General features: G+C 37.8%; 1 protein-coding gene across 1 annotated transcript; it reads right to left on the bottom strand.

Moving 5' to 3' along the window:
- Positions 1-3,960: 3,960 nt before the first annotated feature.
- Positions 3,961-18,365, bottom strand: xpnpep2 (X-prolyl aminopeptidase (aminopeptidase P) 2, membrane-bound). Its single transcript, XM_051420830.1, has 21 exons — positions 18,099-18,365; positions 17,395-17,444; positions 16,982-17,092; positions 16,821-16,884; positions 16,022-16,126; positions 14,478-14,564; positions 14,168-14,311; positions 12,960-13,061; positions 11,703-11,784; positions 11,306-11,507; positions 10,558-10,647; positions 10,046-10,155; positions 9,653-9,730; positions 8,742-8,813; positions 8,587-8,647; positions 8,268-8,337; positions 7,970-8,074; positions 6,946-7,005; positions 6,521-6,597; positions 6,302-6,391; positions 3,961-4,936 (listed from the first exon to the last, which is right to left on the bottom strand). Exons 1-21 carry the CDS (start codon positions 18,145-18,147, stop codon positions 4,736-4,738), a joined length of 2,010 nt encoding a protein of 669 aa, XP_051276790.1. The 5' UTR covers positions 18,148-18,365; the 3' UTR covers positions 3,961-4,735.
- Between the last annotated feature and the right edge of the window lie 1,001 nt (positions 18,366-19,366).

Genomic DNA, 19,366 nt, shown 5'->3' with positions numbered 1-19,366 from the left:
AGAGAGGGAGGAGACAACACGTAGCAAATGCTACTTTAGTATGCAACTGTAAACACCACATTTAATTTTTACCCCCTTCAGCATTATGAGAAGACCAACTCTCCTTCCGAGTGGCAAGTTTTGATTGCTATGTTGGTTGGGTTTATGCATGAAGAGTGAGATTTCAGTGGCAGAGCCAATCAGAAGCAGAGTAGGAGCAAAATATAGGTGGAAAAGACAAAAGTAACTTCATTCCTGTGTAGACACATAGCTCACTTAATGCACAGAAGATACTAAAGCGCCGAAAAAGTCCTTGTTAAAATGGATAATAAAATGCCAAAAGAAGCAGGGTTAGGGTTAGGTTGTTGCAAGGGTTGTGCTAAATTAGGGTCCGGGCACCTTTTTTGGTCCAATTCAAGTACTGGACCTCAGTGCACATAAAGCTGGTGTTATAATAGTAGAAACATAAACAAAACAGCACATAAAATCTCAACCTCAAACTCCACATATTGCACATTACATATATTGTGTAAGCCAAGAAGTGCAGCAATGTACCAATAAAGACAGTGGTGATGAAAACCGCTAGGTAACAAACATGTATGTAAACAATACAGGATTTGAAATATGTATTTTTTGTTAAAATACACACAATGCACTTTGGTGAGTGATACTGAATGTAAACAAAACTTTATTTACAAGAAAACTTTAGAGAGCTCCTTTAAGTTTTTAAAAGTAAAAATTTTTCACCGTTGCCAGGAGGACACTGATGACAAGCATCTTTTATGACCACGTGTAAAGATATTGAAATTTAAGAATAACTACATAACAACAGTCACAACAGAAGAGACGTTTGTTCACAGAGAACAATAACCTCATCCTTAAGGTTCCTCTTCCTCAGGGCCTCTTTACCACAAACACAAAGCGGATATGGATGAATTTGCCTTTTTTGAAAGCCACTTTCTTTGACTTTCTGTCAGTTCATGTGCTTTCAGTTGTGCTCATGTTTGACGAGCATGCAGACGTAGGGTGTGTATGTGATAGCAGCACTTTCACACCTTCAAGATGCGCTGACAGAATAGTTGCCAGGCAACCAGCCATCTGAAGGCGTGAGCTGTTCACGTGCGCAAGACGGACAGTGCAAAATAAATATGATTTTATTATAAAGTGTTGTAGAAACAGAATTATGATGAATAAAAAAAACATGTCTTCAAGTAAATAATAATTAATAATAATATAATAAATTATAATTCATTTGAAAGCCTTGTTCTTAGTCTTTCTCACCCAAACTGGAAAACACTGCAGCCAGTTCTATTTGTTATAGTGTACCGCGCGTTTTTTATCAAGTTTAGTCCTTAAATCAGATAAAGTAATTATTGCAGGTGATTTTAATATTCATGTGGATGTTAACAATGACAGCCTTAGTAACGCATTTATATCATTGATAGACTCAATTGGCTTCTGTCAGAGTGTAAATAAACCAACTCATTGTTTTAATCACACTCTTGACCTTGTTCTATCATATGGCATTGATATTGAATGTCTAATAGTCTTCCCACATAATCCTTTCCTATCTGACCATTATTTAATAACTTTTGAATTTATCTTATTAGATTATAAGCCATTAGGCAAAACTTCCTACAGCAGATGTCTATCTGACAGTGCTGTAGCTAAATTTAAGGAGGAGATTCCTTCAGTGTTTAATTCAATGCCATGTCTGAATTTAACAGAGTCCTATAACAACTTTAGTCCCTCTGAAATTGATAATCATGTCGATAGTGCTGCAGGCTCACTACGATCAACATTAGACTCTATCGCTCCTATAAAAAGGAAATTATTAAAACATAGGAAACTAGCACCGTGGTACAACCGCCAAACCCGCTAGTTAAAGCAAATAGCTAGGAAATCTGAAAGGAAATGGCGTTCTTCCAAATTATCAGAATATCGCTCAATTTGGCAAGAAAATCTTAAAATTTATAGAAAGGCCCTCCATAACGCCAGAGGAGCCTATTACTCAGCACTAATAGAAGAAAATAAGAATAACCCTAGGTTCAGCCTCTTCAGCACTGTAGCCAGGCTGACAGAGAGCCACAGCTCTATTGAGCCACATATCCCCATAAACTTAAGTAGCAACGACTTTATGAGCTTCTTTTATAATAAAGAGAAAAGAGAGAAAATTAATCACCAACTGCCATCAACAATTATCAGTGGCTCTCCAAGTTCAGGGACTTTTACTAATGTAAACTCAGATATATTTTTAGACTTTTTTTCTGCTATCGATCTTCATCAGTTAACTTCAATAATTTCTTCATCAAAGCCATCAACCTGTCTATTAGACCCGATCCCAACTAGGCTGCTTAAAGAAGTTGTTCCCTTAATTGGCACTTCTTTACTGGATGCGATTAATCTTTCTTAGTTATCAGGATATGTACCACAGTCCTTTAAAGTACCTGTAATTAAACCCCTTCTTAAAAAGTCCACTCTTGACCCAGGGGTTTTAGCTAACTATAGACCAATCTCTAACCTCCCCTTCCTCTCTAAGATTCTGGAGAAAGTAGTCGCCAAACAGTTGTGTGACTTTCTACAAAACAATAGTTTATTTGAGGATTTTCAGTCAGGATTTAGAGTCCATCATAGCACAGAGACAGCTTTGGTTAAAGTTAATAATGTCCTTCTGATTGCTTCTGACAATGGATTTGTCTCTGTACTTGTATTATTAGATCTTAGTGCTGCATTTGACACCATTGACCATGATATTCTTTTACAGAGACTTGAGCATCAAATTGGCATTAAAGGAACCGCACTAAGCTGGTTTAAGTCATATTTATCAGATCATTCGCAGTTTGTACATGTTAAAGATGAATCTTCAATAAATACTACAGTTCCACAAGGTCCAATTCTATTTACTTTATATATGCTCCCTTTAGGCAACATTATTAGGAATCACTCCATTAACTTTCACTGTTATGCAGATGATACGCAGCCCGATGAAATTAATCAATTATCTAAATTACAAACATGTCTTAAGGACATAAAATCCTGGATGAGCTGCAATTTTCTGATGTTAAACAAAAAAACGAAATTCTTGTTCTTGGCCCCAAAAACCTTAGAGACTCACTGTCTAAAGATATAGTTACTCTAGATGGCATTACCTTGGCCTCTAGCACCACTGTCAGGAATCTTGGAGTTATCTTTGATCAGGATTTGTCATTTAACTCCCACATAAAGCAGACCTCCAGGACTGCCTTCTTTCATTTACATAATATTACAAAAATTAGACACATCCTTTCACAGACGGATGCAGAAAAACTAACCTAACTAAAACCATGCATTTGTTACTTCAAGGCTGGATTACTGCAACTCTTTATTATCAGGTTGCCCCAATAAGTCCATTAAAACGCTCCAATTAATTCAAAACGCTGCAGCACGAGTACTGACAGGAACTAGAAAAAGAGATCACATCTCTCCTGTACTAGCTTCTCTGCACTGGCTCCCTGTAAAATGTAGAATAGAATTTAAAATCCTCCTCCTCACCTATAAAGCTCTTAATGGTCAGGCCCCTTCATATCTTAAAGAGCTCATAGTACCCTACCATTTCTCTAGACAATTTTTGGCCCAATTTGTGACCCTATTTTTTATACTTCTTGGTTACCCTGGCAACCATATACTGCCAATGGTGCTAACGTTAGCTTTTAGCTAGCCTAAGCCAAGGCCAGCCAGTGAATATTAGCTAATGCTGGCCTCAGCTTTCCGCTCTCTGTGTAGCCTGTGTGGGATGAAGTGGCTGTTGAGTCTCTGTGAGGGATTGTTTTGCACATTGATGTCCGTTTTGTTATTTTCTGCAGTCTTATAAGCAAAGCCACATGTGATAAAGCGGGGTATCATTTCACACCTTTTCTTCCTGCTCACACAGATGATTGTTTGTTGTCTGGTTGATTCAAAGTCCTGGCGGCCTTATCGGAAATGAAGAGTAGATCCACTGCACACTGTTTATATCACCATATTTAATTGTTGTAGTTTGTTAATGTATTTAAATACACTGTTGAGCAACCTAATCTATGAGAATTTCCTCTTTAGGGAACTTTTTATACAATTCTCTGTCTGTACTCTGTATGATGTATTTTTTAAACTTGGTTTAACAATCATACATATTTAATGAGCTTTTTTTTCACTTAATCATTGTTTTCTTTTCCCTGACATTTGGTACTTGTTCACTTCAGCCTGAGATGAAAACCTGGATTAACAAAGAAAATTCCTTCAGGATATTGGACAGGATATTTTGTTGTTATTATTATTATTATTATTATTATTATTATTTAATCTATTTTCTATGTACTATTTAGTATTCTGTGTGCAATAACACTTACATTTAAATCTAAAATCTATCTATTCAAATATAGAGTCAAAGTGAAGTGACTCGAGTCCACACTTTGTTTAAAGAGTGTTACTTTAATAAAATAGAAATTATATCAACTGGTCATACAAATGTCCAGATTACAAAACAAAAAGCTAAAACATCAAAAAAAAAAAAAAAAAAAAAAAAAAGACACAATCACACAAAAGATCATTTTTAAACTTTAAACACCACACTATCAGCCATTAAATAATCAAACAAACAAATATCCTTCAATTAAAATGCTAAATTGCAGTGCATCCCTCAACGTGGTATAGCTGCTCAATAGAGACTGCATAGGGGTAACGTCAGTGTGCAAGTCTGCTGTGAATGGAGTAAGTGCAAGAGAGATGAAGATGAAGATGTTCAGAGGATGTTGTGGAAGAGAGCGATGGCCAGAGCGAGGAGGGTCAGCGAGGAGGTACAGACAGACGCAGAAGATCCAGACTTCATGAAGGGCTCTGTGTTCCTGAGCATCCAGTCCTTTTCCTCATGTAGTCCCTGTTTGTCCAGCTCAGGACCCATCAGCCTCCGGATGGTCTCATAGTATGTATTCAGCCACTGAAGCTGGAGGGAGAAAAGACCAATCTCAATATAAACTCACTAAAAAATGTAAACTGTTGGCATGTAAAATAAAACGTGTATAATTGTTGTGGATTAACGAGCTAATTAGGAGTAAACAGTGGATACTGCACATAATGAGTCATATAATAATACTGTATCTTCCTGCTCTTAGGTCATTCATGATCTAAATAAATGAGCGTTGCTATGCCGACAGCAGTGGAAGATGAACTCATATTGTTTATTTACAAAAATAAAACTACAGAAGTATTTTCAGGTAAATGTACTTAATTTATCAAAAGATCAATTCTTCTGTAGATGAATGAGTCCTCTGACTATTATATATATATATATATATATTTGGCAGTATTAATTGTTAATACTGTTACCATGGCAACGGCTATAAATGCATATGCAGGGGCTGGTTTTTCCTTCAAATTTGCTGCATTTTTGTTTTAATCTGTACTTTATTAGTTTTTTTGCTTCATTGCAGAAAACATCATGGAATGACGCCCAGGACAGTTTGACTACACCAATGTCATGAGATGATTAAAAGGCTCAGAAAGAAGACAATTTTATTTTTTACAGGATAATTTGACCTCTTTGGTCCTGAAACTGTTATTTAAATGAGACCATCTGAGAAGTTTAGAGAGAAAATATCTGTTAGTAGAACTGCTGACAACTCAGAGACATCTGAAATGCGACAAGGGCCCAACCAGACACTGATTTTAGTTAGGGGTCAAGGGTCAAACAGGTTAGAAACCACTGGTTTAATCTCAACTAAAGATGTAGAGTATAATACTTCCCTTCCTAAACTGTAGTGAAGTAAAAGTATAAATTAGCATAAAATTATTAAGTACAAATATAAAACTGAACTTAAGTAGAGTACTTTTTTATTCTCCACCACTGATCTGAATATCTTAATTCTGTTGACAGTTCTTAACCACAAACATGTGTGCTTACGTGTATTTTTACATTTTACCTTTAGACAAAAAGAAGAGAGAAGTTGATTTCACACGTGGTTTTGTTTTCTCAAATAATGCTTTCATCTCTGAGCTGCAGAGGAGCTTAGACCTGAAGCGTAAAGGGGGATTTTAAGAGGAAACCAGCACTCTAAAGCAGGAAAACGAAAGACTCGGTTGGTGACACACTGTCTTAAACGGAAAAGTATTTACAAATTAAAACAGGAAGCTGATCATATCTTTGGGGAAGTAAACTTACGTTATAGCTTGTTACTAGGTTTTAATGAGTTAGGTAAGCACTTTTTAGTACCTCCCTTTTAAAAAGTAATGATGATGAATTTCCAGTGACTTCCCAACATACAGTTTTCTCAACCAGAAGGTGATTATGCAATCAAATACTGTTTCTTACCTGTTGTGAGCTGAGGAGAGATGTGTCAATCAGCTTTCTGTCATATGGAACCAGCGACACGGTGTCAAACGTCAAGTAGTTATTACCATACTGAGGGAAAGAAAAGCACATTTACAAAAACATCACCTTCACTTATATCAAGCAATAAAAGCAGGGAATCACTGGCATCATTCTAGATGATCAACAAATCTTTGTTTTGGTCAATCACTCTGTATCTACCTTTGTGTGTACAGGTACAATCACAGCAACATCTTCAATCCGGATCCCAAAGTCATTCTCCTTGTAATATCCAGGTTCTTTAAGAAAATCATTATCAGTTTGGTATTTTTCAATATAAATCTGAAGGGATCTGTACAAAATAACAACTAATGTTAAAAGGGTAGATGTACAGGAATGATGTTCAGTTAGTATAACCTTGCTGTGTCCCTGATTATTTATTTATTATTTAGTTATGTGTGTATTAGAGTTGTATAAATTGAAAACGACATAAATAAACTGAACTCTTCTTTCTACATTCCACATTTGACATTTCAGCCATGAAATGCAAAGTTAATTTAGTTTCATTTCCTTAAACTCATCATCATGTTGTGTTATCTGTCACGGATGTGAATTTAATTTGAAAAGAAAGAAAAAAAAAATCTTACCTATAGACGTGAACATGCCCGATCTGAAGGGTATGTTGTTGCTCTGAAAGCCAACTGGCCCTAGAAAGACATTATAATATGACACCATGAAAATACAGATTACAAACCTTAAAAACATTTCATTTGTGTACATTCATCACCATTGTTGGCTGTTTGAAGTTACAAACTGGGGTGTTTTACACTCCCCTGAATATTAATTCATACGGTCCGGCAACCTAGAGGTAGTTATGTGGACACATCCCATCCTGTGTTTCCTCCTTCAGATCAGTGAGGTCTATTACATTTTCTCTATAACAACTGCATGTATGTAAATAGTTTATAGTATTTTCTCATTGTGATGTAGCTCAATTTAAAAATGATTGAGATAGTTTTTGTATGTATTTTGTGTAATTACTATGACTGCTTCTTGTGATCTTTTCAGGTATTGTATTTTATGTGTATTATGTACTGACGTGTTGCCTTTTTCAGTAAAAGAAATGTATTATCATTATAAACTGTATCCGTGTCTAATTTGAACTGCTGATAAGGCCAAACAATGCATTTAAAGCTGTCACTTGATGGACATTATTCACTATTTTTGATTATTTTACAGGATTTTAATCTGCAGATTAATCTATAGTGAAAAGAATCATTGGTGGCAGCTCTACATACAGGGGTAATCTGAATCAATAATATTGTTTGTTCAAGTTTAAAGTAACTTCACAGATCGCAGCAATCTCTCTGTGGCTCATTCTTATAAACTGAGAACTCTGCTAATTTTGATTCAAGGGTCTAATGTGTCCACCTTACAAGTGGTTCCATTACCAAATTAAATGTTTGAGGCTCAAACATCCAAACTGCTTGTCATTTAATTAATTTTAATCACAGATAATGAAAGTCTGCCTTTGAAACCTGTTTTAGTACGATCGATTTATGCTTCTAAATACATTTTAGTGGCAGATGTCAGTATACTGAATACAATGATCAATGTCATTATGGGGTTTTAAACTATGAAAGACCTATGGAAAATAAAAAGAGAACATACACTCATGGACTCCAAAGTAGTTTCCAACACCATGACCTGTGCCATGGCCATAGTTCAGGCCCACCTCCCACAATGCCCGGCGACCCAGCATCTCCATGTTTGCACCTGTAGATAAAAAAAAAAAACATATATAGCTCGAATCAAGCATCCTGCTGCAGATACATTACTGAAATTCACACTCCTGATGATGCTGTTTGTAAGCCTGTGGCGAAACAGTGGTCTCTAGTGGTGAAAGTAGGAAAGGTTTCAGGGTGGAATAATTTTAAAACATACAAACAAACAAGTTTTTTATTCTCACCTCTAGTTCCTGAGGGAAAAATGGTTCGAGATATCTCAATGTTACCCATGAGTACTCTAGTGAAGGCCTCCTGTGAAGTGAGGCATGTGGTTAATGACAGGGAAATTGTATTTTAAAGGAATATTTTGGCTTATGTGGCATTCAGTATTTTGTAAAAGAACATCATTGCAAATATTTTTATGACTAAAAGTTTCTGGCTTTTTTCTGTAGATAAAGAAAACTCTGACGTAGTGTGGATGACTAACCATCTCCCTCTACAGAGATAATGTAAATATCCCTTCAAACATTCATACTTTCAGGATAATATCTGAAGTGTTACCCGTTGCATTGGAGTCGGGGTTCCCCAGTGAACAGTCCGAGTGATGTCAGTGGTCCCGTCTCTGATAGTAAGTGAGAGACAGGATGACTCATTTCAAATGCAAGTGATGTGAAGTGAAACTGGAGATTCTGTAAGCACAGTGTATTTTTACTCACAGATACTGGCCACCAGAGTCCACCAGGTACATCTCATCAACTGTCAACCTCCGGCTTGTTTCTGCTGTTGGGCTGCAACACAGAGAAAACAGGAAATAACAGCAGCACTACAACACCTCTCTGATGGCTGCTGTAGTGCACTTAAAGGTGTTTTAGCACATTTACTACAAATAATTTACATTACTCCACATTCATTCATACATTCACCATCATTTCAAATGCAAATTATATTTTAAATTCTTAGATCAATTTCTCCCAGGTGGATTTGTTTGGAGGCATTTCTTATATTTGCTTCTAGTGAAGAGTTCACAACAACAGGGAGAGGGGGGATGACAATCAACAAAGAACTGGAGACATTGTGATTGCATGGCCGGCATCATAAACTCACAGATATAGTTTCATTAAAAAAAGGATCAGTAATTTCCTAAAAACATCTTGTCACTGTAGTGTTTATCAAACATGACGTCAGCAGGATTAGATATTTGTTGGGGACTATTTTCAGCAGCGGATTAGTACACATTTGGTGCACTCGAGGGTGTTTACACAGCAGGACAATGTATGTGGGATAGACACAAATAAACTACATCCAAAGACCAAATTGTTGGTTTTCACCAACATAATCCTTTAATTATGTCTTTTTTTAGTGGCCATGTTTTGCTTATTGTTTGCGGACATGAATGCAGCAGTCAGCTCTCTTGGATGTCTGAGTGTCTTTGAACAGACCAACAAGAAGAAGGTATAAAAATCAGTTTAAAACGTATTGTATGAAAAAGGTTCAGCTGTAATGTTTGGAAAGGTTGTGATCTAAAGACAAAGAAGAGCTTGTTATATGCGCGTATGATCTAAATGAAAAATAATACAATATATCAATATATAATAATATATAATATAATAATATGAATAAATCTTACCTGTAATGGGCAAGTGCAGCATTGGGTCCGCTTGCAGAAATAGTCTCAAAGCTTGGGCCTCTGCTGTCTTTCTGTTTGCTGTAATGACGTTTATATTAGCTGTGAAAGCCAACACGTTACACAATTCTCTGTCTGTATTGTGTATTTTAAACAATCATAACCAACAGGCTTCTTTTTTACACATTCAGTATTTTCTTCTCCCTGATTCTTGACCATTGGTCTATTAGCTCTTTGTTTGTTTTAACCTGTGTCCAGGTCTTTATATCTTAAATAATAATCTAAACTTTAAAAATAATGATTTCATTTAGTTATCTTCACAGAAATGAATGAAATGCTGCGATAAAGGCCTACTGTGTGCTTTCCTCCATCTTGAGTATATACGTGTGCACTCACCTGCGACACTTATTGACGTATTCAGCAGCCGTCAGCTCAGTCTCCTTCCCCTGTGGCACTGCCTTCTCCAGCCACATCAGCAGCTGCATGACAGCGACTGCGTCCCTCACCTACACAGAGCCACAACGACACACTGATCAGGAGAGTCTCGGCATCAATCACAGCGACACCAAACATACAGGCTGGCAGTTTACACGGCATGTTGCAAGGCTTTTCAGAAATCTTTGGACAGAGTAATAAATGAATCAGAGCTTGGGTGCACTGACGCGTTTAAGCTCTCAATGAAAATCATTCATAAATGTCCCTGCAGTCTGAGAGTGACAGCTGATTAATTAATTCCTGGAATGATAATGGTCTTACATAAATGCATTAGAGGCTCCTATGTGGTCTTGAAAAACTCAGCTTCATACATTACAACCTTTCTTTAGAAGTGTTTATAACCATTTGTGCTTATGTGTGCGTGTGCATGTGCTTGTGTATAACCGGAGTATGTCTGTGTGCAGATCACATACGTGAGCGTCCCTCAAGATTCGCTGCTCAGTCTCATCTTTCACTGCTTTAGTCGTCAACACAGGAGAGTAGGAGCTTGTCAGTAGTTTGTCCTGCATGATGAAAAAATACCATAATAATTAATACAAACACACAATTTAAACACACATGGATTATTGCTAATGTAAGGGAATAAGCAGTTACTTAGGTACTGGAAGCTGATGAGTCTCAAAACTGTGCAGCTTGGGGATCCGCAGATAAATTGCCTTTTTAAAGTCACTTAAATCTGCATTACTGTATCTTTTTGGCCAGTTTTTGACCATATTTGATTGAATAAATATATGTAACTGCCTTGAGTTCAAAATAAATCATCAAAAATATTTGTATGTTTTCATGAAAAGAAAAGAGGATTTTGAGACAGTTAACACAGTCACACAAGATTAGTAGTTGGAAAATTTATTTTTTATTTAATTTTGTCTTTAAAGATGCTGAAACGCTCTGTAGAGCTGTAGAACTGCACAGTCTGCTGATAAATCTTTGTGGGTTTGCTTGATCCATTGTCTATATGAAAATAATGATTAGTGCAGCATTCAAAACTCAATTTATTTAAAATATTTATCGCAGTATCAGCCAACAAGACACAACAGCTGTCTTCATAAAATACTGTACAGCAACAGCACAACAATACAAACTGATTATTATACAATATGTACATAACAAGAAGAAAATTGTGCAGTAGAATACATTTAATAAAATAAAATATATGCATACCTCTGGTGTAATGAGCTCATAAAGTGCGTAGTTTGTGTACTCCGTGCCAATCCACACTTTAATGCCAGGCTGGGCCACATACTCCTTCAGATGATCTCTGACAGTGTCATAGCCTTTTAGCTGCACACAGAGGGACCCAGTACAGGAGGAGTTCAGGTACTTCTTCAATTCATCTGTCACTCTGTCCATGTGGACAAAGAGCCTGATAGATGTTGGGATGTGGTAGAAGGGAAAGTACAAGAAGTGGTTCATAAAAGAAATGGTTTATATGAGAAACATGCTGCTGTATATTCCTCATATCCTAGAATTTGTGTTGGAAGTCGTGTGAACAAAGACAGAGAAAGTCAATTTGAAAGAAATCCAACATGTTCACTCGTATAATCCCAGAAAGACTTACCAGATCTCATCCATTGTGAGCAGTGTGTAGGAGTAGAAGAAGGGGTTGTATGGGATGTCGTTGCCACGCAGATTAAACAGCCCTAGAAATAAAAAATACACACAACCCCTGACTGTCAGCAGCAGCAGCTCGCACATTCATTTACATAAGATCCACCTGAGCCAAGACATGCTGTTTGCAGCTAATGTTTGTATCAGATGTGCGTGACTTTGTCTGTGTCCCTGTCATTGAAAACAGACTCACTAATTCTGAAATCAGAAGTCAGGAAAGACCAGCAGTCCTCTTGTGAGGATTATCAGGAAGATGCTTTTGAATAATTCCCTGCTCATTTGCAAAGTGCTGAACTGAACATACAGGGAGCATTCAGTAAATAAAGAAATAATATATGTTAATAATATTACTGCTGATAATAAATGACTGTCAACTTCACTGGACAGATAAGTCTAAACTATATAAAACTTAATTTTAAATGTTATATCTGTCTGTTTCCCCATAAACAAACTGTTGTTCCGTTTAATGTATTCCTGTCATGCAAAGATCTGATTAGTGTATTTCCACCATAATCCTTCACATCAGACTGTGCCTCCTCAGGCTGCAGCTCTATCCCAAAAGCCTTGGTTGTATTTGTGCTTTGTTCGCCTCCTGTCATTTTTATTTTGTTGAAGCAGCTATTTGAGGCCCTACAGCCACTGGGCAGTGTACAAACAAACAAAAAAAACAAACAAATCATTTGTAATAACTTTTCCGGTATTTTTGAACATTTTGTTGATTGTCCTTTTAGAAATTTGTATCCATCTTATTATTTTATTTTCAAACCATTACTTGTTTGGTTGTTTTATGTTACATAGTTCAGGTTCTTCTTCTCATTTCTGCAGATAATTTAGGCATTGTGATAATATTATCATATGGTTCTGCATTTTGTATTTGCATCTTCTCAAAAGTTAATACTGCAAATAAAAAACCTGATATGTCCTTTTTTGCAGTCATTTTAACAGAATGTATTTCTGCAGACAGTCTTTCTGTTGTGGTGAAGAGCTACAATACACTGAATGTTTAACTTGATAATAGTACAGACTGCAATGAATACATTCACATTTTGAGCAACTTTAATGCTTTTAATGCATTTTAATGAAAGCACATATCTACTGCATTTTTCAGTGAACTCAGAAGTGGTTCAATATTAATCTTTCTTAATCAGCAACATGATTTATTGAAATATGTTTGAACAGCTTTTATGGACAACGTTAAATAACTTACAGGCTGTTTCATCCAGTGCCGATAGCAGAAGAGCTGTTGGTTCATAAGGATTGTCCATTATCTGATTCCGTATGTGCTCCACTTTCATTTGCCAGGACCTTTCTGCAAACACACACATTGTACTTTTATTTGCACATCCATATGATAATAAACACTTCTTGGCCATTAGGGGGCAGCACAACAAACTGAAAACACAACACATATCACATTATAAAGCTGATATAGTGGGTATGTTACACATGCAGCAGAGAAAGAGCAACATTATCGTTCATGTGGAGTTGTGTTTGTGTCCACCTGATGAAAGTAAGTCCAATACTTTCTCTTCTTTGGTCTTCACCAACTTTTGAGGAAACTATTTGGGCCTAAAGTTATTAAATGTTCCACTGTGTTCACCAGCAAATCACTGACTGTGTCAGTCTGCCATTTGATGCTGGGAAGGTAGTGTACAGTGGGTGTAATAGAGCAATTAAAGAGGGAGGTGAGAGTGAATGGATACATCACCTAGAGCAACGCCTTTCACATTACACGTAGTCATTTGACCTGTTATTCATATAAAAACATTGATTAGTGCAGCTTTTGTGCCTTATGTAAATGTTATGCTTCCCAGTAAGTGTAGCCACACATCAGTGTTTTTCCAGTAACCTGGTCCTTGTCTTGGACCCACACTGCCGAATGTAATAACAACAAGCTTTCATAGCCAAACTATGAGACAGCATTTATAAAAGACTCAAAACCCTGTATGCTTTTATCCAGATTGTAGTCAAATGTAATAACACACACACACACACACACACACACACACACACACACACACACACACACACACACACACACTGACCATTAGGTTTATGATGCTCTCTATTTGTTCCATTTGTCTTTTCTCCGACCATAAAAACTAATAAGGCAGATTGGCGTCCAGACAACTTCCTTTTCCGGATACTTTTCCATTCTCTTAGCATTTGATCAGTCAACCATCCATGAAAACATGAACAGGCTGTTTATGGCTGTTTGTGGAGTCACTTATTGCTGTCTGTTTGCAGGTATTTATCAGTTAATAGATTACAGGCAACACAAAGGCAGACCAGTAGACTGCAGTGTGTGTGTCTGTGTGTGTTTGTGTGCGTGTGTGTGTGCGTGTGTGTGTGTGTGTGTGTGTGTGTGTGTGTGTGTGTGTGCAGTACAGACAACACATGTGTAAGGAAACCCACGTATGACTCTGCTGGGCAGGTGGGTGAGGTTGTCAGGTGGGATGGGCGGTCTTTCCTTCCACACTTGGTCGACCAGGTTAAGAGGAATGGACTTGAGGCTGCGATTGCTCGACTCCAGATTGATGTTGTAGTTCTCCTGCGTTTCTAATGGAAGAAATTGCAGATGATTACACACACTGAAGAGAATCAATCACAAGTAAACAGTCTGTGTGGCGTCTGGAGGCTCCATCAATAATTTTCCATCTACTAGGGCGAGCACTTTATTGATGTTAACCTGGACTGACAGGAGGGTTGGAGAATAGAGACTTACGGAGGGAGAAAAGGAAGGGATCAAAGCCGATCTCGCCGCCTGTTGGAACCTCAGAGATGAGCCACTCTGCTACACTGCTGATGGACACTGGAGAACATCAAGCATGACAGACTGTAGTCAGGTTATTACTGACTTTAGGGGAAGTGACAGAATAAATGCAGTTGGTGTACCTGTGGAGAATATTGTGATGCAACATAGCAAATGTTCAAAATGTTCGGTTTCTGCTCATTAGAAGAGTATTGACTCAAACGAGAGAGATAGATATGGACTGGGATATTAGGCAATATGTCAGTTTCAGTAAACTACAGTAAAACCTGTTATATCAATGTAATTACTATGTTTCAGAGAACATAAATGCTTTTTGACTAAACAAATCCAAATGTTAAGGTTCAAGGGTGCAATAATAAACCTGTTATATTGTCTTAGGGCAATCACCTGCAAAGACACAAATGATTACATTTACAAGCAGGTAAAGGTCAAGACTAAAAGATTAAAACCAACTGTGTTAGTCCTTTTTTCAATACTTACCCTGTCTGTGGCACTCAAGCACATGTGTTCTCACTGAAGATATAAATCTTTAAAAACTGTTCACAAATATATACTTTAATTCCTAAAAGAAAATGTTACTAAATGCATTTGTAGGGGAATATTCTTATCAGTGGATCAATACACTCTAGTGAGTATATACAGCACCTGGACAGTGTATATGGAATCAATTAAAAATAAACTACAGTGGCTATGTTTATTGTAATGAAGCACCCAGTGCAGCGGTGTTGCTAATTCTTGTGTAATATTGACAACACTATTCTGTGGGATCAACTCATTGTTGATTTTGGTTCATGGACACTAAGAAAAATATTGAATTTCACAAACCCTGTAAACAACAAATACAAAAAACACAAATACATGACTAATACATGACAAAAGAACTAAGTCACAACATAGCAGAAGTCATTTATAAAAAGCCAAATTTGTTGCCAGTATCTCCAATATTATCTGAATCATACTATCTGAATTTTAAAACTAAAATGAACGCTGTCGGCTCATTTTTAAAAAACAATGTTCAGCATCATTGTGGTGCCCTGGTGGCGTTGGGGTTGAAGCACTAACCATGAACCACAACATCGCCAGTTCACATAAGGCCAGGGGCCTCTGCTGCTGCATATCATCCCTCTTTTATCTCTCCCCTCGTTTTCTGTCATCTCTACTGTGGTGTATGTCTTAGTCCAAGCTCCAGGGGGTTGAGCCCTCTTTGTCATGATGATAGGTATCAATGCAAGTCATAAATTGCCAGTTGCCCTACAACAAAAGCTGCTATGTATTAAATGTTGTAGCATCATATGTTCATTGTTAAACATGTTTTTACAAGACAAAACATGAAGTGTGCTCAGTGTGTTCATGAGCTATTTTTGTCATGTACATCCTGTAATAATAGGTGCAACATTTGTCTGGATATTTTTGGATCATCAAAACCACAAGTATTTGATCGGAGTCCATGTGTCCTGCGTTGCCATAACAAGTAATCAAAATATGATCACCCCTACCATCTTTTTCCAACTCCCAGTTGCAGTCCATCTGTCTCTCAGCTTGAACCCAGTAGCGGCTGTCTGTCCACAGAGTGGCCTTGGTCTGAGTAACTACGGCAGTGCCTGGGGAGAGGCAGGACAGCAGCTGTGTTATGGAGAGTGCAGCGGTGAGAGTGAATTACAAACAACCATAAATGTCAGAGTTGACTTAGAACAATGCGTGATGGGCCAGCTAATCTTGAAAAATGTATGCATGTGTATTGGGCGAAACAGGAAGGTTAAGAAGAAACACTGAGGAACATGGTGATGTGTGGTGGGTATATAATCAGGGCTTACATTATCATTCCACTGTCGTACCCTCACATGAGTCACTTAAGTAGCAACAGCTGAGTAGATCCCTGAATCTAAATTCTTAATTGAAGCTCAGAGAATGTGACTTTTCTTTATGGAGTTTGGCCTGGCGTAAACACTCCTTTACTGATTGTCATCTATCTTCTGATCCTTTCATCCGTGCAACAGCTGAGTACAGAAATACGAACGATCATTTATTCTGTTCATCATTATTGGGTGAAAACACCTCTCGTGATTTACAGTAATGGTCAAGTTTCTCTGCGAAAGAGACCGGCGATGAATGGAAGGATGCAACGATGCAGTGAGTTAAAGTGATAAAACTAGACGAGCGAGGAGCAGTCTGTATGGTGAGGATGTGGGATGAAAGTAGAGGAGCTGCATGACCGCGGCACTCAGGCGTGGGGAGTTGAGTCATGGGGAGGAGGAGGGGGATGAAGAAGACGGGGAGACAAAAAAAGGATTGTACCTGCGGAGCCTGTAAAGCCGCTCATGAAGGCCACCCTGGCGTCACGTGGTGCAATATACTCACTCTAACAGAGAAACAGAGTAGGTTAGTGTCTTACACAGCTACACACACACAGAAGGTTTGAATCCAGATTAATTAATTATGATGGACAGCAGATGTACCAGGTGAGCGTCAGTGCCAGGGATAATGTAGGCAGAGATATTCCGGTGAAGCATTTGCTCTCGTAACGCCTGCAGCTGGAGAGTGGTATTTACTGCTGTGCTGGGGAGGTACTGCAAAACACACACACACACACACACACACACACACAAAAGAGGGAGAGAGGGACAGACAGAGAGTGTGAAAAAAGTCTTCTGATTTAATTAAAACCCGAAAGAACTGCTGATTCATCCCTTTCTGTATCTCCCACTGTAATTATTAACTGTAGGGCATGTGCAGTAATCATTAACTGTAACTGTATAACAATATATATAACTCAACATGTTTCATGATAGGAAAATACTGTAAACTTTATGACTTGTCAATATCAACCAGTTAATAATTCAAACTGCCTCCATTTACAAGTTGATCTTACCGGTGGGGTCAGAGAGCAGTTCCTCTCAGTTCGCTCACCAATGGTGTTTCCTGAAATGAGAAACACACGGTGACAAGAGCCCTTGGAGTGACACTTGGCTGTGACCTAGCCGAGTTACGTAAGCGCATTTTCAGATTGGCCAAAAGTGTGGCTCTTTTTTTTTGTGACTTATCGTGCTGAATCTTTTCAGACACCGTGATTGTCAGAGCAATCTGTGGAATCAGTGCAGCTAAAAGCTTATGAGGACAAAAACTCCTGGTCAGTCAAAAGGACACTGGACAAGCTCAGAGACCAGACGAGGCAGTTTTTAATCACATTAACCACAACTTGTCCAGTAAATCAGCATAGCTCAATCATGTCCATGTTATGAGATGATCTGTTAAACATGAAAAAAGGAAAGAGTAAATGAGACTAAATGTATTCAAAGAAATCCTGATGAGTAAACCAACAGGCACAGAAAGAGCAGATGGCAATTTTTTATGCCTCCTTTGCAAGCTATGAGTGATTTACAGCGTGACACAATCAGACGGATTGTATGTAGAACAAACTGTTACATATGATCTTTTATTTTTACATTTTACACCACTTCACAGCTCCTGTCATCACGGTAAACAAGTAAAAAACACTGATCATCACATCAGTAAAGGTCTCCAGACAGATGTGACTCACAGACAGATCAGTGAGGATAAAGACAAACTTTTTACCTGTTAGTGCCGCCAGAGACAGAGCCAACAACCAGACACAGGAAGGCATCTTGGCACCACGAGTCCGTCACGAGCAGATCCACACACAGAGTGGCTACAAATCAGGTACTCCGATGTGTGTGCAGCGTATGTGAGAAAGTGTGTGTGGGTGTCTGGTGAAAAATTGTGTGTGGGTGTCTTTTAGTAAGTGCATGACTGTCCTCTCTCTCTCTTAATATCTCTCTCTCTTTCTCTCTCTCTCTCTCTCTCTCTCTCTCTCTCTCTCTCCCCTCCTCCTCCTCTGCCACGACTCACTATCTCCTCTCCTTGCAGACCTCTGATAGGAATCATTTGCAGTGGCTTTGGGGGTGGCTCTTGGTTCTCAGAAATATTTCTTTGCTTCTTGACCTAAAATACAGTGTGCCAAACCACAATGACCACCCACCTGTTTTCTTTCTTCTCCCCGCGTCTCACTGAGTTGCACAATGTTTTTCATTGTATCATGATGCACCTCAGAGGCTGAGGGTTAGGAATTCTCAAGAAGATGGAGGTCATCTAGCACATGTGTTTTAGATCAAATTAATTATTTGCAAAAATAACACGTGAGATGCTGCATTAAAAAAAAAACTGTATTTTGCTGAATAACGTGGACAAGATTTTATCTGTGGATGTGTGCAGATGTCGATTTTCATGTTTTCATTTTCATATGTTACACATGAATGCATGAATGTGTATCTGCAGATCCACAGATTACAGTCAGGTCCTTGTAATCCTGCAGACATTTCCATGGAAAACGTTTGTGCTTTTGGTATTTTTAAATCCTTGTATTCAAGCCAAGTGTATAATTCCACTAAGCTAAAATAAGGAGGAGGAAAGAGGAGAGGGGAGAGTGTATTACTAGGAGATTTATTACAGCAACGATATGGTCTGTCTTCAAGCATTTTGGTATATCTTGTCTTTTTTTACTGGAATTTGTTTCTTGTAATTTTACTCAGATTAAAGAGATACATTTAGGTAAATATGCTTTCCTTTGAAGTTTGCTAAGATTTTCTTTATGTCTGTATGTTAAGCTAAGCTCTCCAGCTGATGGCTGTAGCTTCTTATTTAACGTATAGACTCTCAATTAATTATTCCTTTAATATGTCTGAGGAACCCTTAAGTTTTACCGTTTACTTTCAATATCGTTGTGAAGGACTTTGTGAATTGTTTTCTGGAAAGTGTTCTACAAATAAATATTATTATTATCATTATTATATAAACTGACAGGACTCTCATATGATCACCGGGCA

Source organism: Dicentrarchus labrax, unplaced genomic scaffold (assembly GCF_905237075.1).
Source record: "Dicentrarchus labrax unplaced genomic scaffold, dlabrax2021, whole genome shotgun sequence".
Classification (NCBI taxonomy): Eukaryota; Metazoa; Chordata; class Actinopteri; family Moronidae; genus Dicentrarchus; species Dicentrarchus labrax.
The sequence above is the reverse complement of the archived record's forward strand: the minus strand, read 5'-3'. Positions and strand labels throughout refer to the sequence as shown.